The 23,488-nt window shown below is 40.2% G+C and overlaps 1 protein-coding gene across 1 annotated transcript in view; it reads right to left on the reverse strand.

The window, feature by feature from the left end:
* The window catches only part of LOC309707546 (plexin-A2-like), a 91,097-nt gene that overhangs the window by 44,070 nt on the left and 23,539 nt on the right, over positions 1-23,488 (reverse strand). The window contains exon 4 of the mRNA XM_082534922.1: positions 7,478-7,612. Coding sequence (XP_082391048.1) covers positions 7,478-7,612 — 135 coding nt within the window. The remainder of the gene's footprint in view (positions 1-7,477; positions 7,613-23,488) is intronic.

Genomic DNA, 23,488 nt, shown 5'->3' on the forward strand with positions numbered 1-23,488 from the left:
TATAAATTCTAGTGCTGTCTTGTTGCAATATTTTTAACATCTTTTTTAATCTATAGCAAATCTGTAAAGAGTCTTGAATCCAGTAGGAGCCCTATATTGTTCATGAACATATTGTCCAATTTAGATTACAATCAATTTTACATTATTAAGATAAATGTGGTACATTTGTGCCCACACTGTGTAATCTTCAGTGGACATCCAGACAGGAAACATGGAAAAATGGTGAAGCAAAAATAACATGCATGCATTATTAGCTTTCTGATCTGAACCCGGAAATATCTGTAAGTGTCCCAAACCACCAGGCCACCTGGACACCCAAAATAGTCATACAGAAATATGCAAACATTGGTCTTATACAAACTATCCTCTGAAACTTCTTATAGATGTGGCTACCGAAATTTGCTTAGAGGTGCCACATATATTATTTTATCATCATATTTCACACAAAGTGGGACATCTAAATAAAATACTAATAAAGTAATTCAAAAGCACTGACCAATAAGCCAGAATACTGACATATGACACGCCTAAACTGGGTAGACAGTGTATTAAATAGAATTTTATCCAAAAGCCATCAACCTGTGCATCAATTATACTGATGTCATGGAGTGGAAATAAGGCCAACAAAGGCATGCAAATAAAACACTGATGAAATAATAAGCAGCTGATGATGAGTGAGCAAAGCCCATTTCATCATTTTGCCTATTTTGCACTATAAGGAAGCCTCGTCAGAGCTCGCACTGAAATATCCCAAAGGAAAACAACCCGTTTTTTCTCTTTCTAGCTGCAGACACAAATTTGCAGTATGCAGTACTGTGGGTTTACCCACATGAAGAATTGCTAGATTTTTTTTGTCAGAAATGACTTGAAATGACACCAAAATCTGAGAAGCAGTTTTGCAGCAATCTTCATATTTAACTTTTTTTATAACCTTTGATAAAGGATTTTCTTACACACCAATAAAGTATATTACACTGTAGCCACATTATATAGGTCTGTACTATTTTCCACATCTGCGCAGACAGAAACGCATTCTAACAGACAGCCACATTCTCTACTTCTAGCACCACTTCCATGCATGAATGTCTGGCAAAGCATAAGCTCTCCATTAGCTGCTGTTGCGTTTGCACCACCCCTGCATACAAAACCAGTTAGACCCGCAGCCTGAGCCCAGCTATTTTATACTTTGTTATTATTCTGGGTCTGGACATATGATGCAAGCAATTTCCTGATGTAAGCAATCACAAATGAAGAGTGGATTATGGATTAGAGTGTCTCCGGTGCTCTTGATAGCATAAGTGGGTGCTCTCTCAGGTCTGTGTTGGCAAAATGGATTATCTGCTGCTCCCTTCGAAATAACTTTCTCCCTTTTTTCCAGCAGTTCAGAATCCCTTCGGTGCATTCCATTAACAAAATTATTTTGCAGCACGGGTGGAGCTGAGGGCTCTAAGTACATATCTGACGCAGTAGAAATAATCCATGAATTGTTGTAAACTGAGGCTCATCTAAGTTAACAAAGTTGGTCTGCGGTGTGACCTTTACAGGGGGAGAGCTATGGATCTTCTGTTTTCTACTGTCTGTTCTGAGAATCAGATGTGAAGCCTGCACCGCAGAATCAGGGTTGATTCCTTTAGTGGAACTGATCTGAGCACGGTCTTACTGAGTTGAATCCAAATAAGCTCAAACAATATGTCCTGAGTGTGTGTGTGTGTGTATAAACACAAACACACATAATAAACTGTGTGTGCATGTATAAACAGGAATATTTGAGATGCAGGCACAAAGGTAAGTTACAACACAACAACGGTCACTGGATCAATTACACTATTACAGTTACATGATATGCATCCATTCAGAAGGTCTCCAGTACACCACCCTTCATGTTGTGTTGCACCTAATAAAATGATAAGTATAGCAAGCCTCAGAAATATCAGTTGCATAAAGTCCACTTTGATGGTCATAACAAGACAACAAAATATTATGTCATTCAAGATCACTTTGTGGTGACCCTCCTGTCACTTTGTCTTTTTAGGTCATGTGTCCCATGGGTGGAGTTGTGAAAGGCCCAGCCAGCTGGCTGACACCAGGGTTAGGGTTTGACAATTTGACGGCAAGCATAAAAGGAAAAACGCTACACAATTGACTTACTAATTTACATGTTAAATACATACATACAAGTGAAATCACACGTTTTGTTGCACACTTAAGCCACTCATAACAACTTGACATAAAATAGAAAATCAAAGATACTAATTGGAACACCTTGCTCAACATTTCATAGTTTTCAAATGTATCTAGATAAATCTGGTACAATATGTTGAAACTGCATTAGTAAAAATCTGTTTGGGTGAAAAGTTGCCATGAACAGGAAAGGCAACAACCATATTTCACTATAAATAGGCAGTTGTGTAAAACAAACAACAGAATTCAAAGAAGCACAGATGACTTGCAAAAACAATGGCTGCAGTTACATCTTTAATTCGTTTCCACGCTTGGTTGTCAATTTACTTATAATGATTTGTATGTCTGGCAATTTTATCTTCAGTGCCAACAAACAACAGCAGCAATGCCACTAAGCTTTGTAATGTGTAGACGGCACTAAAACATGTAGATTTGCATCTGCAAAACTCTGCATAGAGCTAATCACACGCTGTACCATAACAGCGAGCGGTATGTGCATCTGACTGAGCAAAACAGAATGCTGCAGACTCTTATAGAAGCAGCTTATTAATCACAAAGTACCCACAACCTAAAGCATACTCTGCTTACACTCTATTTGACTCTAAATGGGACTAACGTTTCTTAAGAGTACACAATGAGTCACCAGGAGTCATTATCCCAAAGACTTTTATGGAATCTGAGATCTTTATGTAGTAGTCATCCTTTGCTGGTCATTAAAAAGAATCCAGGTTTGGAGACACTTCTCAGATTGGCGGGTATACCCATGTTTAATTTATCATCTAAAGCACCAACACAGAAACAACACAGCTCCATGATGAAGCTATTTCTCTGTAACCATTGGTTAGAACAAACCCATCTTCACACTCTTCTTTCATTTTGAGCTCAGCTGCACACCCCTAATATTTTGAATGGTTGTGGCTCTATTGCATTGACAAAATCGATCTAAAGTTATCCCAGACTGACACATGTAGTAACATCTACAGAAGTACTGGAAAATGATCTTTGTGTAGTTCTTGCTACAGTAGTTTCAAGGAGTATATTTTACCATAAAAACGCACAGACACAAGACCAGCCATGGTATTGCTGCGAGTGAAAGCACAAGCTAATGCTGTTGTTTATTTAAATATTCATATTTTTTGTAGTGACCTGAACACACACAGATAAACAGAATGAGGCAGTCCAAGGGGAAATCAAGACATAGTCACTGGTTCCGAATTGGCTAAACGGGGAGCTGAAACATGAGGGTGAAATTCAGATATTTTTAGTTATAAAAAATAAGCTGGAAAATTACGAGAAGAGAGCACTGGTGGAGATCACCGACCGCAACAACATAAGAATATGTATTTCCACACCAGTAAATTTGTATGGGATTTGAATTTTCTTTGTTACAGAATACTGAATACATCTCAAGTAGATACCTGTTCATCTTGGAATATGGCTAAGAAAGGAAAATTTGTGCAATGTTCATATGACAACATACTGTATATGTGTGTCCTTTATAATGTATGTCTACAATTGTGTTTGCTTAAATTAAGCACAATTTCTCAGTGGATGTTCAGTGTGCTGTAGATCCTCATGAATCATTCATAACTAGACGGAGTTTTAGTATTTCTCATCAAGCTTTTGTTTGCCTTGTGTTTTTTCGTGGTATTTCCTCATTTCAAGCAATCACAGAAAACCAATAAATATGCCCCTTTTCCCCAGAGGCAAAATCTCATTCTGACTGCTTTTGAGCGTTGTACCGTGGTAGAATCGGCTGATGATCACATCCACTTTTCTAGCTTTGGGAAAATCTTTATCGTCTCGCAACATCTGGGATGGCCTTACACTAATGCTCGACCTTATTATCTGACCAATTCACTATCTCTGTAACACTTTCATCCGGATTTATTGGAACTTTACGAATGCTGTCAGATGACCATTCAGGCTTTTAGACCTCTGTGATGCTGTCATCCTATATCCTCAGTCTGATTTGGAAAAATCCACAGCCATCACATGACTACATGATTGCATTGCATTTCAACGAATATCCAACACCTTTCCAGTGTTTTACAGTATGACTATAGCTGTTTCAAAAATTGTGCTACATTAAATCATAAATATAAAAATATTAATATATGTGGTGCAAAAATTTCAAAAGACGGGGTGGCTGTGGCTCAGGTCGTAGAGCAGATCAGCTACTGATTGGAAGGTTGGTGGTTCGATTCCTGGCTCCCCCAGTCCGCATGCCAAATATCCTTGGGCAAGATACTAACCTCAAATAACCCTCCGATGCGTTCATCGGAGTGTGAATGTGTGTGAATGTTTATTAGTTGCACTTGAGTTTAGAAGTGAATAATAAGAATCAGTCCATTTACCATTTCAGGATATGAAAAAAATAAAGTCTGTATTAACATTGTAATGCAGATTTCTGTTAAATTTAATTTCTTCACTTTATCGGCTGTAAACACTTAAAACATGTTACGTTAGTTTAAGCGAACACCTTTAGAGAGAGGTTTCTGTTTGAAACTCTCTTGGCCTTTTCAGCACCCTGGCTGCAGTGATTTCACAACAGAATAATTTTGTAACTCAAAAGGTACTCTGTAGTTGTCGGGCTGTATATTTAGATGACAGAGTACCTCTGCTTAATTAAGAATAATACGATTTCATAATAATGCAATAAACAAATGAGGTTACAGATTAGTGAGAGGCTGATTTTGTCAGAAGAAGTACTAAATCACCAGCACAGCACATTCACTTCGCAAGACACGGCTCCTACCAGCCCGTGTTAACAGTACAGCAACACCTGAGTTCATTAGTGGATAAGTGCTGATAAACGACTGCAAACTCCGGAAGTGTTACAGTAGTATGAATGCAAACTAAACCAAAAGCAAAGAAAATAAGGATAACATAAATATAAACAATCTTAGATCCATATTTCATTTTTAAATTGCAATTACAACATCTGTCTACAAACAGAAAAAGATGCACCATGTGGCTGCTGATGAATATTCATGCAGTTTAGAAACAATTCAAATGAACACGTTTGGATCATGATAGGTGTGTTGGTAAAGGCGGGCTTCAGCCCATCTGAGTTTAGGGGGAAGGTCCCACAAAATAGGCTGGGAAACGCTGGTACACTGTACTCTCACATACAGGTAGGGGTTAATAAATAGGCACAGGTAAACAAAGAAATGGTTGGGTTGGATTTCAAGCAATGATTTTACATTTCACAGAGTGGCACTTTGAAATATTGCTCTGGAAAAACCCTGCAGCACTTCTCCCCCCCCCTTCTTCTTTTAGGTTTAAAGCCTTAGCCATGACTTCACAGTGTGTTTGGATTCTGAGCATTTCTATTCTTAGAATTGATCAAACTAAAGGCATACAGTGAGAAAAAAGATTAACTGCTGTTTTTTTTCCATATCAATAATGGCTTCCAAGGGGTGTTTTGGTGAAGACACAAAAACACACACATCCACACACATACACACGATCCTCACTCTTCATCATCATGCTAACCCTGCATGTTTCACCCGGCAGGAGACAGAGGGGCTCATTGTTATTCCACAAGGGTCGGCTGATCTCAGCCAAATCTGTCTGTGCTTCGCTCCTCATTCCACATCATTTCTGTATTGTTTGGCTCCCAGGAATCTGAAAATCTCTCATCTCTGGGATCTACTGGAAATGTGGGAAATCTGCGAGTGAAGCCCTCTCCCTGGGGGATTCCTTACCCATGATACGGGGAAGTCTAAAGGGAAAGCTGAGCAAAGATGGAGGAGGAGACAGAAAGCGGAAGGCTTTACTCTGTTTCAAGCTCCTGGAGGCTACAAAGCCAAAGCTGTTCTAATATTGAGAGAAAATGCCAGGCGAAGCAGGGTTTGGTTATTGCTCTGTTACTGTGCGTCACTGAAGGCGGAGTGAGGAGAATAGCTGGCTATCTCCTTGAAGGAAGCATGTGTCTCTCCTTGAACGACCAGAGCTCATCAATAAGTTATGCCCTGTCTCTTCCAGTCTATCACACAGAAGGAAGAGCTGCCTTGATTTGTTTTAGAAGACGGCACCCAACACAAGACTGTCTCTATTCTTTTTTTTTTTTTTTTTTTTTTTTTTTTTTTTATTTTATAAATGACATCAGAAACAGCAGTATGCGACATTACGTGATGGCAGAGCTTCAGTTCATCCTTTGTCTGTCTCTATTCTTCCTCAAATGACATTATGTGTTGTCTTAAACTTGACGCTTTTATAGATTTCCAGACTGTTTTTCAGGCTCTCAGGAAAGAGTCAGAGCCACTCTGATGTAGCTGACACAACTGCAATTGTCCCACTGCCCTTTGGCTTTCTGTCCTGTGACTCTGGCTCAATAAATTCCAGCAGTCAGAAGACAACCGAGAGCAGTGGTAGAGACTTTTTTTTTCTTTTTTTGGCTGCACTGAAACCTAATCCCATTTCACAGTGGCATGCCAGCGCGCCAAAATAATCACTTGATGGGAGTTGAAAGTGATTACCACTGTTCACTCTTATCTCCAATGAGTGCAGAGAATATCGTCCAACAACAACGACAACAACTGCTCGCCTCTGTGATGCTGGGCCAAGTGAGGAGCAGATGAGGTGGAATACAGCCACACAGAAAAAAAAAAAGCCGACACTGGTTTTGTAAGGGATGTGTGTGCGTGTGTGTGTGTTACGTACAAAAGATGCATGCGCTGTAAGTCGATTCGCATGGATAAGTAATTGGAGCAGTGGTCCATCCTCTTACACACAGTCTGCATATTTAACAATCTCTTCTGTAGACGTACAGTTCATGAATGTAAGGGAATTATTGTTTTAAGGATAAGTCATAATCCTCTGCTTCAATTCCAAATAAACAGTATTAATTTATAATTTAGCATAGCTTAATGTTTTTGATTTGAAACCGTTTTACTTCTGATTCCAAAGCTCCATGCAGAAATACTAATCTTAACAGAATGTGCAGAACATTTCTTTTTGCAACAGCCTAAAAAAACAAGGATTATTTATTTGTTTTGGCCCTCAATCCAAATCTAATCATCATTATTAATATGTTTGTTCAAAACCGCTTCCACTAACCGATTTCCAAAAATACTTCCATACTGTATGTTTCTTGTCAACTAAAACTCTAAATTTCATGCTACACATCTTGTGTTTAACTGAAGGACATGTCAACATGCCGAACACTCGCTATCATAGGGGCTTGAACCAGTGGGCTTCCAGCTGAAGGACAGCCTCATCTGTTGCCGCATCATCCTGCTTTTCCAATGGTTCTCTTGACAGCAGCACCAACATGAGGGTTTTTCCTCACCTGCTTGCCAGACATGACATAGAGAGAGTTCCTGTCCAGGGAGAAGGCCATGTCCCTGAGGATGGGACTGCTATCCTTCATCACAGTCACTGTCTCATACAGCACTCCTCCTTCCAGAGGGCTGTCCACCCTGACCTGCAGAGGCATAGACAAACACAGAGATGAAGAGACAGTGACTGAATGGTTACTGTACATTTGTAGAATTAGGACTCTTCTCTGTAAGATTTTGTATGCTTTCTATGTTTTGTTAAAAGAAAACTAAATAGCAGCTTTATATGAAATATGCACGGATGGCTTTTGCTTTCAGTTTTATGATCACCCACTGTTATGTGTAAAGTTTGGTATGTTTTTCCACTTTAACTTGTAACACTAAAGGAAACCATTCTTGGCTCCATTTGGTGCACAGCAGTGTAACGACTTCAATAAAATGTGAAGCAATAACCATCAATGCATTTCTCCAGAGTATACAACTGTAATGAAGGTCCATACAAACTATACAAGCCAGTAACGCTTTATTCTTCGTTAATGGCTAATCGGTTGTAAATAAATGCTCCTCCCTTCCAGCGGTCCATTAGAACATCAGCTCATTATCTAAAAAGGCACTTATGTGAGACAAAACAGCTTGTTAACTTGTAAATGAAAAAGAGCAACTTGAAATTAAATGCAAAGGAAATGTTTAACTAGTAGGTACTGTAAATGAGGAGATCAAAAACAATTTAATCTCTGTTAATTCAGTACAGCGATGTCTTCAAAGAGGAGCAATTCATCAATTCATCAGTTGTTACATTAAAGAGCTGTGTCTACTTAGAAAGCAAGCTGAAGGATTTTTTTCCGGGTTTAATGGTGTTCAAACACCATTAAATACCAAACAAACTTAACCTGAGAGATCTGAGAGATTAGTCAACCTGCTAAGCTGTAGATCAGGAATTAACTTCAGTACATAATAGAGATGACACGATATCACTTTTTTATGTCCGATACCAATATCATAAATTTGGATATCGGTCGATACCGATATGAATCGGATATAGTGTGTTTTTTAATCAATAAAACTGTTTTTTATATTTTGCTGCTTTTTGTATAAGTTCATACTCAAGTTAAAAAAAACAACAAACCCCCCCCCCCCACTAAAGCTAGTCTGTTATACCTGTATGCAAAAGATACACCCAAAACATTTCATAGTTCAGCAATACTGATCAATCTAATAAACTTAAACCTACTCCATCCTCCCTATTCTGGTATTTTAAAGAGTAAGCAACCTAACTAATAGGGCTCTAAAACTCCCAGCAAAAAAAATAAAAAATAAGGAACCACCCTCCACCTCATGATGCTTAAATGACGTAATCAACTTCAATTTGATGCAGTGTGTGAAAAAAATGCCCAGAAATAAATTATTTTTCAAGAATAATTAAATAGATTCAACATCTTTCTTCAACAGAATTGCAGACTGCACAGATACCTTCCCAAAGGAAAAAGTAGTATAGCTTACTAGGGTATATTAGACTTAATAGTTACTATATACACTAATGGACTTCTATACATTTTACATCAGATTAAAACTTTGGGTGTAAGATTCGGATAATTATTTATTAAAAGCTAGACAATTTAAATGAGAATAAGTAAGAAATGTATGTTTTTGTGCCCCCTTTTCCCTGTTCATGCCCTATCGGCCCCCCTGGCTAAACTTTGCTAGATCCGCCCCTGCACAGTTACCAGCCGTCAGCTGCATAGAAAAAGATCCTTCTGTAGAAAGTAATATTAAATAAATTCTAACAACAGCTTATCAAGGTTAAACGTGCTGCTGTTGTTCAGCCGCTGGTTTCCTCTTTCTGGTGCAAAGTGGGCGATGAACAAACAAGAGAGACGGACAGAAAAGCCGATCAGCAGATCATTGATCAGTTTCATGATTGAAGTAGCAGCAGGAGACGGAGGGGGAGAGAAGAGGCAGTCGCTCCATATATCGGTTGTTAAGCTTAAGGCTGGAATGCTTTACAAACATTCAGAGATGAACTTACAGATTTGCTTTACTTCTCTCTGGGATAACTTCCTCGGAGATAAAATGCCAGATGCTACAAATACACACAGCCGCTCTATCACGTGACGCATACTGCTGCAACGTGCTACATTATGAGCCGAGTTAGGCCTGTTGCAAGTTTTGTGAGGTGTTTTTTTGATATTTAATGGATCGGATTACAGTTTTTATTTCTCTCCGATATCCGATCCAGTAATTTACGTCAGTATCAGACCGATACTGATACGTAATATCGGATCGGTCCATCTCTAGTAACGGTTGATTTTATAGTTCTATATGCTATATTCTATCCCATGTTCCAAAAACATGTTTAAGTAGGCTTTAGTTGAAAGCACCTTTCAAGTTGCTTGGCTACTAATGCCAGTTCTTGCAGGCTTTATAATAAGCTAACATTTGGCACCAAACATCACAGCTGTGGATTTCTTATCTAGCTCTCAGACAGCAAGTAAGCAAATTCAGAAATGTCTGTCTCACAGCTTAGTCACAGTTTGTTTTTCCCTCAACAGTTACCTCTGATTTCCCAATGTGTGTTTGAAAGCTTACACAATAAATTAGGTGTGGGTATTTGAAATGGAGAGTCTGTGGTTGCTTTACATTTTATTTCATTCTCCTTCATTTACATTCCTGACTTGTGGCGCTTTGCAATAGTTTTGCTAGCGTGTTCACCCAGTGCCACCAAGACAAGGTACATTTATAGCCTGTGGTGAGACTGAGGGGAAGAAAAGGGAAAGACAGATTAGCTGCTTCTCATTCAGTAGTCCAACTGGTTATTGCGCCTCTGACCCACATTCACCCCTGAGGTTAAAGCAGTGACGCATCTGAGTTTTGAAACGTGTTTAGCAAGTTCAGCCTTAATTTGACTTTGGAGTGACTTTCAGAGAGAAATCTTTTGGGGCTCATTAAATGCAAGCATAGAAAACGAATGCCCACCGGTGAAGCGGTTTCGATTCTCCTCTCCCACCTCTACCAACAAACAAGGTGTGCTGCTTCGGTAAAGCAAATAAATAAGCAGGTCTGTCTTTGTGAAAAGTGGCTCACTGATATGGAAGTTGTCAATCTTAAGAAGAGCTTTTAGCTTAAAAAGCCATTGTTATTCTCAGTATAACTAGATGTTAGTGATATATTGAAAGTGTTCATTTTTCATCATTTTGTCGCAAAGACAGAAATTGTTTGTCTTTCTCCTTAGTGCTGTCCTTCAATTTTATATTTCACAAAAATACCTTTATTTGCACTCACAATGCCCTTTTTTGTAATGCTGGTGAAGGAATGATGTGCATTGCATCACTAAAGTGATGCTAACTTGACAAGTGAAATAGAAGTCAGAAATGTGAAACAAGAGTCTGGGAAAAAAACATAGTGGCAAGGGGGGAAAAATCTCATTAGCTATGCAAACCCAGGTGGAAGCCCCATTTAAATTCCAAGGAGACTGGATCATTAAACATGTGATGCAATTACAGTAAAGCTGAATTAATTTCTCAATCATAATAATTAAAATAAATACAAGATAATGAAGAATTGGAGCAGAGAATTGTGGGAGCGGTTTGGAACGTCTGCAGTGTGATTATGACAGACTTCCCAGCATGAATCCCAACACGTGGACTTAGGCGACCTCGCCACCCAAATCAAATCTGACTGCAGAAGATTTTGAATGTGTGCCAAGCTTAGCTTGCACACATGGCAGCAGAGCCTCAGCAGTCTCTCAATGGGGACAGTCAATCAATACAAACTGATTACATGATTGGATCCCCTGGGCACCAAAACTTCATCAATCAATCATGCCTCCACCTTCCAGGCAGCTGTGCCTCTCCAACCGTCAGTTCTGCCATCCAAGAATGAAAAGAGGGTGGAGGGGTGGGGGCATAAATATGTGCTAACGGGTGTGTCTGTTTGTTGGTGTATGCGGCTGGTGGAAGGGGAGAAGCAAAGATTTGTGATTGTCTTCTATGTTAACACCAAAGTTGCAATTACAATAGCAACACAGGATGGCCTCTTAAATCCAGATCATAAGAGGACAGACACTGTCTCTCACCTGTCAGATTGTTAATAACTCAACACCATGCACAAATTATCCTTTAAATAGTTATTTCAAAGACAGATTTAGTTCAGAAATAAGCTTCTTTCTCTCGCTCTCGCTCGCTCACTCTCCGTTTTTGCTCTCTTTCCTTGTCTGCTCGAGCTACTATTCCTCCTCCTCCTCCTCCTTATCCTATTCCTCTTCTCCCGTATCAAAATCCCACACAGTAATGGAGCCAGTTTACATTATTTTTCCCACACTCTTCTTTTCATAAATAGCAGCACAAACAGAAACCAGAGAATGTGAACATTTCTGCGGTGAAACAATGTTTAAGAAAGCCCAGCACAACCGTCTAGAGGTCAGATACCGAGCGGTGTATAATGAGGTTGACCAGGGGCCAGGGATACAGGGATGAACTCGGAAAAAAATACTGACCCATCACGACCGATTTGTGGTGTTTGATTTCAGCGGATTTAAAAGTGGTTTTATCATCTAAAGCAGGCCTGACCAGGCAGAAGCCCTCTGGGAGTACAACAGGTCCTCAATCTCTTCTTAAGCCCTACAGCTTCATAATGAGAGTAAGGTGGGTTTAATTGGTTTTATAATGAGCCTGTTTTTTGGATGTTACACACACATTTGCACACACAAGCATGCAAACAAAATAAATTACACACTTGTACTCGTCTGTTGCCTGCTTTCAATAAATCGGTAGTTTTAAATTGTGTGTATGATTACTTGTTTGATCAATACACAATCTGTTAGACTGCAGAACACACATACATAGTATAAGAATACTTATAGGGCAGCACTTGTATTGAACCATTAACTATTTTTTAATACAGCCCACATAACATTTAGGTAATTTCTAAAACTCATGTAACCATTCTCCTTGGGGACAGTAAGAATTAACAGTTTTAATATTTTAATGACAAAATTGCCTTCACAATCTGCTGCCCAGTCAAGCATCATTCACTAATTTGACCGATTTTAACAGTTACAGGCTACAAAGCTCAAGGCAGTCTGTATATGTATAGGTATTTTTAGTCTTTAATGGGATAGAGGGAACAACAGCTAATTTCAGACTGACTTCATTTTTACTTCTGTTGCTTTCGTCTCTGGGGACAGACCCTGTGAACAGGTATCGGCTGTGCAGTTACACTTCAGCATTGTGCTAGATTTCAGAGCACCTCAAATGCTTTTTGGTTGTGCTTTGCTCTTTTTTTTCATGTTTAATAGTAGATTTGATCCACCGTGGATGGATCACATGTCTAAATAGGGTTGTGGTAAAGTAGTTAGGGCATTGCTTTAAAGTCAATACCAAGGACTGCATATTTTCCAAAAACCTTAGGAAACCTCTTTTTGTTGAACTTCCTGTGTGGTCTTTGTCATGTAACAGAAGAACTGTACTGTTTTGCCATTGATACCACATGTTCATACAGTATGACCTCAGTATGCCTCGCATTTCATTCTCTCATCCCAGCTTCTCACAGCTGACAAGGATATATATTTAACCCATGAATAATATTTAAGCCAATAACAGCAATATCCTTCCTGCTGCTGAAATTCCCTTGCAGAACCTGTGATGGTTATAAACAACCCAGCTCAGTTTGGCCTCTACAAACAGATATGCAACCTGAGCCCATGGGCTCTTAACGAAAACAGCCTAGCTTTCTAGTGGACGGCTTTGCATCTTAAATGCTAAGCTCCACTCTTATCCTGTGAGAGCCAAAGAAAACAAAAAAAAGACTTCTAAGATGTCGCTTGGTTTGAGCCGTTTTGGCTCCGCTGTAAAGCTGCCAGACCTCGTATGAGTAATACACTCAGTCAAAAGTCTCTCCTGTGTGTATTTACAGATGGGATTGATTTCAGGCAACGATATTAAAGCAGAGGAAGTACACTCATAAATGTCTAAAACGACCTGTTTTCTCCTGAAAATGGAGAAACATTGTAAAGCAGATGATTCTTATGTTTATGCACTGACCAGCCAAACTTGAGAAAGAAATTCTGTCCATATATAGCCAACCAAGCTGTGCCCAGTTAACCTAAACATATGGATGATGACCCAGGAGGCAAAGAGCAGTCTGTTCAGTAAATCATTCCCAATCTGCCACTCTGACAAGGTTTGTCCCTGAAGACCAGTTGTCTGACGCACTCTGACCTAGACATGGCAAGTCTGGTATAGCTGTTCTTAAACAAACAGTTTTCTAGTCTTTATGCCACATTATGCCAGAAATCAATATTTCATCCTCCTCCATGCATGTTTTTCATGTAAAACCATTAAGAGTAATAATCAGGACTAACGTTTGCAAGGAAACCACACATAAATCTTCCATTAATCTGAAAACAGGAGCAGAATGATTATACACGCAAGACTAGATCCGAAGTATATGTATTCAGAGTGTAAACAAGACAGATTTTGGCACAGAACTCACAGTGGATGCTCCCTGGCTGACTCCGTATTGTGACACAGGGCATGCAGTAACATAAGGGCCAGACAACTGTCCACCTTTAAGGTTGAGTGGCTGGCATATGGTCCAATTGTAGATGACAGCCAAGGAGAGCGTGCATTGATTAGCCCGCATATCCATCATGGCTCTGTGAATGCTAAAGAGACGAGCTGCAGCAGCTAATGAACACAAAGAGTGTCACTGAGGTGGAGATGTGTATTACAGGACACGACTAATCATTCAGCCATTATGCTAACCACAGTCACAAAGAGGAGCATATTGATCACAGCCACTAGATACGCTGTATGTTGGCAAGTGCATACCTAAAACGCGATTGCCAACTGGGTTGGAAAAGAGGTCATGACATTCAAGTGTGTGTGTGTGTGTGAATGCATGTGTGTTTTTGAGATTTATTGTTAAAAGCCTTCCAGTTCCAGCAGCCAAATTTTCAGTTCGCTTTAACCTTCAGCTGCATGGCAAGCTTCCAGGTTTTCATTCCACAATTTCTACAACTTGACCACAGTCTCCGCTCAGTCTGTGCATGTTCACTTCTTTTCTGTCTCCTTGAGGACATGGTTTCCTGTTCTCTGTTTCCTGTCCTCCTCCGTGCAGCCCCCATCCCTCCAATCATTCCCATTGTTTGTCAGGTTCCCATGGCCCATCAACAAAAGCGGTGGGAGGGGGACAGTGGAACAATTCATTGCACCCGTATGGTCTTCATTTTCCTGACCGCAATGCAGTCACAGTCCTGTTTCCATTTGTGTGACCGCACAAGAGAAAGAACAGATATAAAGGAAGAGAGGACAAAGAATTGGAGGGAAACATAGCTGCTAAATAAAAGCCAGTAAGGAAAAGAAGAAAGATGTACACTTTTCTCTGTTATCACCAAATTGCCTCTCTTAATACTATTTTAGCTGTACTGAGACATTGAATTGCGATCCGCTCTAAAGATTTTTACCCTTAAGGTCTGCGCTCTTAATGCAAGATGAAGATTCTTCTCGGAGTAGCCTCAAACAAATCTATTTTTCCTGCTCTCCTCCCCATTCTTATGATTTCAATCACCACGTCTTCCTTTCTCAGTCCCCTTACAACCGTGACTTTGAAAAGTTCAAGTCATTTATCCATTCACTCTGGGATTTCTTCAGCCAGTCAACTGTCTCAATAAGCTGTAATGAATCCACTATTTGCACATGAGAGTATTTGACTAAGGCTTTATTTGCCGTGAGCTTAACATTTTCAACCATTTCTAGGGAAATACTGCTGCTGAGTAGCTACAGCCGCTGAGGTAATGTGCCGGTCTGTTTTTATTTCGTTCTACACTGCACTCGTAAATGCATCCTTCAAATTATATTTGCCACCACTGAGGCAGTTTTCTTGCAGTGATTGAATAGTAAAGGCATCACTGGCTTGCTCAAGAATAGGGCTGAGGCAGCTGCAGGGATCTAATTTGTGATGCTTGTCAGCCTTGTCTACCTAAGGTAAAGTCCTGTGGCACACACGAATGAGTTAATCATAAAATGTTACTGCACTTTCTCAGTGGCAGTGATGACTTCGCTGATTTCTCCCGGAACATAGAAAAGCACTACATAGGATAAATTTTACAAGAAACTTGGAAGCATCTCATACTGAGTTGCACAATATTTTTAATTTGCTCACTTTGTCAGAAGAGCACATAGTTTCACTCTGTATGGCCTAGTCCCATGGCACAGTCCTTCTGAGCATTAATGTGCTCAGCAGCAACATTTCCTCAGAAAATCAATTCCACTCATCACTTGTTATGTGTTTGAGGCTGCCACAGGGTAAGAAAAGTCATTCTGCAGTGTGTTTTCTGCTTAGGTACTTGCTAGACTATGGTAGCTACGTAAGAGGCAAAAGTTTACAGTCCTTCTGTCTTTCGTACAAAAAGGTCGAGAGAAGTGTTATCCTAAATGTTTTGACCAAGTGAAAAATATGTAATTAAAAAAGGAAAGTTTTCACAGGATTCTGTGTAGTCCACCTTTAGGAGGAATAAGCAGAAGCAATGGTGTTCTGTATAATTCTATCACTCTTATATTGTTGCAGAGGAATTTTGTCCCATTCTGCAGCTTCAGTTCATTGAGGTTGACTGGCATTTGTATATGCACAGCTCTCTTTAGGCCCTGCAAAGCCATTTCAGTTAAGCTGAAGAGTGGACATTGACATCTTGATTCATCTTGACCTCACATTTGACCTTTAGAACACTTTGGTATGCAGAGGCATTTATAGTTGACTCAGTGACTCCAAGGTGCCCAGGGCCTGTCCTTAACATCACTGCAACACTGGTATTTGGTTTTTACCCCACACAGTGTTATTCATTATGGGCCAATATCTTGCAATTTGGCCCTCTCAGTCATTTTTAAGATAAACTTTGGAAGCTTAAACCTGCTGTCATGTTCTTGAATTTGCTGGGACGTCCACTTCTGGGAATATTTTGTGTTAAGACACACCCAAACACTTTAGAAAAGCAGCAAACTAGTAAAACCTTTCAGTTTTACAGAGGTGGTCACATTTGCTGATGATCAGCTAATGAGCTGAAGACAGAAAACTAAACAGCAGTGACGTTTGTAGGGTTACTGAAGTTTGGCTAGCTGGTATATAATGATGTACTACGTGACCGCTAGCGACACAGCTATGTTAGCATAATATAAACAAACTAACTTTTTTTCCACTCGATAAAAGTTAACGTGAGGGTTCTCAGTGGTCAGGAACAAATGTAATCGCATGGCAGGATGCTGTAAAAGGACCAAACTTCAGCCAGGAGAACAACTGAGATAATCCATCCACAATACGAGGTTAGTCATTCATATACTGCTGCATGGGCTGGGCTGTAGTTACATCGTAAGGTTTTAAAAACTGAGCTTAAATAAATGATTAGCGGTAATAAAAGCCGAGGGAGGTCAACAGTGGTCACTGACTTTTTTTAGGAGCTTTTTGAGATTAAATAGAAGAAAATACAAAGCATTAAACATGTTAACAACACAAAAGCCATATTAAACGCAGACTACTTTAGGCCCGGAAGTAGGATTCGTCACGTCATCACTTAATAATCGGATTGAAACAGTGTGGGTGTACTCAGTTGCCACTGCATACAATCTTATCAAAACTTTCTCTTTTACATGAACGTACAGCATACATAATATACTTTTTGCTTAATTATCATAGTCTGCACTACACAAGCTGTAAAGATTGGATCACAGGACCTATGACTGTGGTGTGTACTACTAGAGCTTGATGCTAGTAGGAATTCCAAATGATAAAAATAATATGAAACAATCTGAAGCATAATCTGCTGCTTTTTAGTCTGGACTTTGTAATAATGAAGTTTTAAAGATCTCGTGTGTGTATATCACAAAGTAGAGGACAGAATGTCCATGGTTACTGATGCAGCCTCATCCCACATATTACGGCCATCTGGCGTTATGGTGGTGCTATCAGCAGGTAAAATCTGATGCAGAATTATAAAAAGCTATAAACAGAATGTATGTTGTTAACCCCTTGCATTGAGTGTAGAGGCTACGCTTGAAGCCACTGAGGTGTTCAATGGTGGAGCTGACACAGTGCCACTGTTATGAAAGAAAACTTGTGGTATTGAGAAAGTCCAATAATTCCAGCGTTGTTGTTATCTTGTCAGCTTAAACATTTATTGTTCACCATTGATTGCATTTGCCATTCCACAGTTCATCTTAATGTCCAACATTATCAAACATAAATCACAACAGCACAGCGATCACAAACTGTTTGGTCCTTATGATCAGTGACCCTAATTAAATGTTCCTGCCTTAAATGCAATCACTCACAAACACAAAAAGGGACAACTAGAGGCATGCAAACACGAAAATGGCTCCTACAGTGAGCTTTGTGTCCTCTTTCCACCAACAATTATTTAATCGTCTTAAAGCTGGTTTGGAGACGAGTAATGATTCCATCAACCTAACTGATAACTGTAGACATGCCTGTAAGCAACAATATCACTGTTCAGGATTCTACCAGGGTAAAACACCACTTTTGACTATATACGATTTAACATTAAGCTTTAAACAAGGAAGTCATGTTAGTTTTGTTGATTATCCTGTCAGAGACCTTCTTTATGCACATGGCACATTTAATATAAGTGCATTCATGAGAGAGAGACATTACTGTTAACACTCCCCACACCCCCAATTGGCCTGCTGGAAGTTTCTTCCTTCTTAAAGGGAGTTTTTCCTTCCCACTGTCGCCAAATGCTTGATCATAGGGGGTCGTTTGATTATTGTGGTTTCTCTGTATTACTGTGGGGTCTTTACTTTACAATATAAAGGGCTTTGAGACAGCTGTGCTTGTGATTTGGTGCTATATAAATGAAATCGAATTAAAATTTGACCTAAACATATGCGAGTGCGTTTAAAAAAATATCCCACCATCAATCAAAGTGTGGCGAAAACCTGATATGACCTCGATTTGTTCAACAAATATATACTGGGAGGTCTGAAAGATCTCTAGGTATGGGAACCTGGTCGTAAAAATTCAGCCTCACTATATCGAGGGTGTGAAACACTGTTAAGGATTGATCACCTTCACCTCACGACTTGACAAAGAAGTGTCTTGTTAACTTTCAAGATTTCAGAACATACTGCCAAGAAAAGCACAATAAAACTAGTTATTCGATCGGTGATAATCATTCATTTCATTCCTTCCATCCTAAGGCTTGCGCTTTAAATCGTTTCTCCACTCTCTCTATTTCCCACGTATGAGTTTTCAGTGTTTCTTTCAGTGTTTGTTTAAATAGACATGAAATCACTGTGTGTAGACTAAAGAGATTCTTTCTTTCTGAAAGCTCAGGGACAGTTTTTATGAAGCTGTTCAGATTTGTTCCAGAGCATCACATGAGCAAAACAGAACCACTGAATTCAGATAAATGTGCGTCATTGTTGCACATAAATTGTTAGAACCTCGGTGTGAGACAGTATTTGTGCCACTGAAAGTTGCATCTACTATTTCTGTACCTCATACCTTGAGACCAGAATGCATTTTAATAAGGATCAGGATGAGATAATCACTTCTATCCGGATTCACCTCATTAGCATACATCCTGCTAAGTGTAAAAGCCCCATTTTGTGTTCAGCCTCGAGTCACCCACAGGGTCATATTACTTCACTAAAATCAACCACCTATGGCTACAAAGCTGCAGCAGATGATGATTGAAACGTCCTATTATAGCTGGAACAGGAGCAGTCTAATTGAGACACATTGATGAGCGCATCCATATGCTGCACGGAGCCTGGATACTAAGATGGTTATCCTGGTGACCTTTCACCCTGGTTACACCCTTTCTGTGGCAGGCTTGACCTTTGCTATGGCCCTGCTGTTGCAGTGATCCACTCATGATATTTATTGTCATGCCCCATTTCCACTGAGACTGTCCATTTGGGGGTGATAGAATAGGATTGGAGAGGTGACCCTGTGCTCCTTAGAGGCTCCTGGGAGTCTGAATCATGCCTGCATGTTCTGTCAGCGTAATGGCAAACTCTGGCCTTTAAAGGCTGCACTTAACAGCGGTAACGATGGATTACTACTGCTCACCCAAAACTTAATGCTTACCTCCTGAACAAACACGAAGTCTCCCTTTCTCTCAGTGTTTTATTTTTATTTTTTGCCAGTCTTACTTCCCCTTCATTCTTAATATGTCCTTGTTTTTTTTCCACTTAATATCCCTGCCTTTCTTCCTCCATATCTGTTGCTTCTCCTTTTTCCCCAGTGGTCATCCTTCTTTCTTTGTCTCACATTGCCTGACTGTTTTCTCTTTCTCTCTCTCCTCCACTGTCAGCCCATCTTGTCTTTTTCCCTGATGGCTCATCAAATGAAAGAGCTGCAGTGATGCTATCTGTGCCCCCAGTCTGGACCAGTATGTGTGTGTGCGTTGTGTCAGACAGATTGCTCCTCATAAGACTGAGGCCCCCGGGCTAATGTCACAACAGTCCTCTCACACATTTCCTCAGTCAGCTGCACGCTCTACAACTGTGCAGGAACCAGAGCCTGCAGTCCCAACAAGTCAATTCAGTTAGATCAGAAGAATGAGCTTTATAGGAACTTGATTATAATAACTTGCTACAGTACAAAACATGACAGACAATGAGCTGAATCAACTTTATGAATCCCACAGAAAGGGGTCATCCCGTGGTCTGTGGGACTGGACAAACACATCAATCTTGAAGAATTGAGTAGTTCATACTTGTGTGATTTTTGTCAGTCAATTCAGCAACATATTTAGCGAGCATTTGTGTTTGATTGCTTTTCTTTGCTTGCCTCCCCGCCTGCCTCATCAAGGCAGGTTCAGCTGAATTTCTTTTAGGCTTACCTTGATGAGTAGTTACACATGCAATAGACTGTGAAGGGCTTAGTATACTTGGCCTGCACCAGAGAGTTTTAAAAAATATTTTATAAAAACAAATATTTAACAAGCTTCTCCATTACTCTACCGTAAAATTAAAATTATAAATGAATGATTAATAGAAAGACTTTTTTTGGTATCCGGGCGATTATTTTGAGTCAGTTTCAGATATGAAGATTTGAGTTGTCTTTCAAATCGGGAAGAGCCTCAGAAAGGAGAGACATCCATGGCATCTGAGGAAGAGCCTCAGAAAGGAGAGACATCTAAGGCAAGAAGAGGGGTCCCTATTTGCCTCCAACTCTCTCAACAACACCAACGACCAGGACAAGGGACCATGACCTTCCCCAGTCCCCCAAACCCCTGACAGGCCATCACCCTCCTCCCCCTCCCTTTCTCCCTCCTCCCCACACCTGAAATTCACTGAGGAGATGATGGAGCGGGTCAATGCTGGGCTCAGATCTACCCCCCGTCCCAATCCCTTTTTGTCCCCCATAAACCCCCCACCAGAGCGGCCAAAGGTTCGCCATCGAGCCCCACCCTCAACAGAGCAATCGAAGTCACATTGCCCAGCCTCGCCCCCCTTAGTTCCTCTTCATGCCCTGTCTCCGCAGTCTGATGCGTGATGTGTGGAGGGTCCGGGCTGTGAGGATTATGGCAGTGATGACTTTTCCCAGGAGAAGCTGGGACCCTGTTTACTAGAAGGTTTTAAAATTTCTGTACTTTTAGGTGACAGGAGACATGTGGCCTGGTCAAAACACAGAGAGCAGCACTCTAAAAGATCTTTAAACATAGTAAACATACCTTGTGTGCCACAGACTGCTCCCAAACACGAGGGGACAAGTAATACCTCTAAAACACTTAAGTTGGCTTTATTAAACATTAGATCTCTAGCTGGGAAAACATTTTTAATTAATGATTTAATCACTGAGCACAGCCTTGATTTTATGTTTTTAACTGAAACTTGGTTGGACCAAAGTAACAGTGGAGCTGTTCTCATCGAGACGACCCCTCCTAACTACAGTTTTATCAGTGAGGTCAGGGCGAGCAGGAGAGGAGGAGGGGTTGCTGTCTTATTTAATGAATCATTTCAATGTAAGCAGCTATCTCCTGGAAGTTTTCAGTCTTTTGAATATGTGGCTTTACAGCTGAAGGCCCCATCCAAAGTTGTGTTTCTTAATGTTTACAGGCCTCCCAAATACTGCACAGACTTTTTTAATGACCTCAGTGAACTGTTGTCTGTGATCTGTGTTGATTTTGACTGTGTAATTATTGTTGGGGATTTTAACATCCATGTGGACAACCCTCAGGACAAAGGGACTAAAGACCTGAGTAACACTCTGGGCAACTTTGGGCTGACTCAGCATGTAACAGAGGCCACACATAATAGAGGACACACTCTTGACCTACTGACCTCCAAGGCCTGAGCATTCCAAAGGTTACTGTGTCTGATGTGGGCCTGTCTGATCATTACTGTGTTTTCTTTGAAAGTAAAATCTCAGCCCACACAAATATATCAACAACAGTGATAACAAAACGGTGTATAACTGAACACAGTAGTGCAATTTTTAACCAGGTCTTCCCATTAACACCTGACCTGTCCGGAGGGTCAGTCAATGAGCTCGTCAATAGCTTCAATGCTAACATGTTAAATGTAATGGACACTATTGCTCCCATTAAGGTGAAGGTTATCTCTGGAAGGAAAAAGTCTCCATGGAGAAACTCCACACTGGTGAAAAATGAAAAAAGAGAGTGTAGGAAAGCTGAGCGCAGATGGAGAAAAACAAACCTCCAGGTTCATTATGACATCTATAAAGAGAAACTTCACAATTATAATTTACAACTGAGGAATGCAAGGAGGTCCTACTTCTCTGACATCATCACTAAAAACAGCCATAATGCTCGGGTCTTATTTTCTACAGTTGACAGGCTAACAAACCCTCCTGTGTCAGTGGCAGCTGAACTTCATTCGACCATGGCCTGCAATGACTTTGCCAAATTCTTCACTGAAAAAATCCAAAAAATTAGACAAGCAATTGGTACATCAACAGCAGATCCAGGATATGTACTGTGTCCACCAAAAAACTGTTTAAACACCATGAAACAGTTTCAACCTATTAACAGCAAAGACCTGGAGGACATCTTAGGTCAACTGAACTCCTCCTCCTGCTGTTTAGATGTCCTGCCAACAAGTTTTTTCAAAAAGGTCTCAAAGACTTTAGAGTCAGACCTGTTACAGATCGTCAACTTTTCTTTACTATCAGGTGTGTTTCCAGAATCACTAAAAACTGCTGTAATCAAACCTATACTGAAAAAGGACAATCTTGACAAGACACAAATGAACAACTACAGGCCGATCTCAAATCTCCCGTTTTTAAGTAAGATCATTGAAAAAGCAGTTTCTCAACAGCTCAGTTACTTCTTAAAACAGAATAATTGCTACGATGCCTTCCAGTCAGGTTTTAGACAGAATCACAGCACTGAAACCGCTCTGACCAAAGTGTTTAATGACATATGTCTGAATACAGACAGTGGAAAAATGTCAGTCCTAGTTTTACTGGATCTCAGTGCAGCATTTGATACAGTTGACCACAACATATTACTCAAACGACTGGAGAACTGGACAGGTCTTTCAGGAACTGTACTAAACTGGTTCAAAACATACGTAGAAAACAGGAAATACTTTGTATCAATAGGTAACTTCACATCTGAGCAGACAAGTATCACATGTGGAGTTCCCCAAGGTTCCATCTTGGGACCCCTTCTGTTTAACATCTACATGCTCCCACTGGCACAGATTATAAACAACAACAAAATAAACTATCACAGCTATGCAGATGACACACAAATATATATCACAATGTCACCAGGAGACCGAGGCCCTGTACAGGCTCTTGGTAAATGCATTGAGGAAATCAATGACTGGTTGTGCCACAATTTTCTCCAGCTAAACAAAAACAAAACTGAGGTAATAGTCTTTGGCGCCAAAGAAAAACGATTACAGGTCACCAGAGAACTTCAATCTATACATCTAAAAACCACAAACCAGGCGAGAAATTTGGGTGTAGTGATGGATGCAGACCTAAACTTAGAAAAACACATTAAGACAATAACAAAGTCAGCTTACTATCACCTC

Source organism: Aulonocara stuartgranti, assembly GCF_965226115.1.
Source record: "Aulonocara stuartgranti genome assembly, chromosome: 5".
NCBI lineage: Eukaryota > Metazoa > Chordata > Actinopteri > Cichliformes > Cichlidae > Aulonocara > Aulonocara stuartgranti.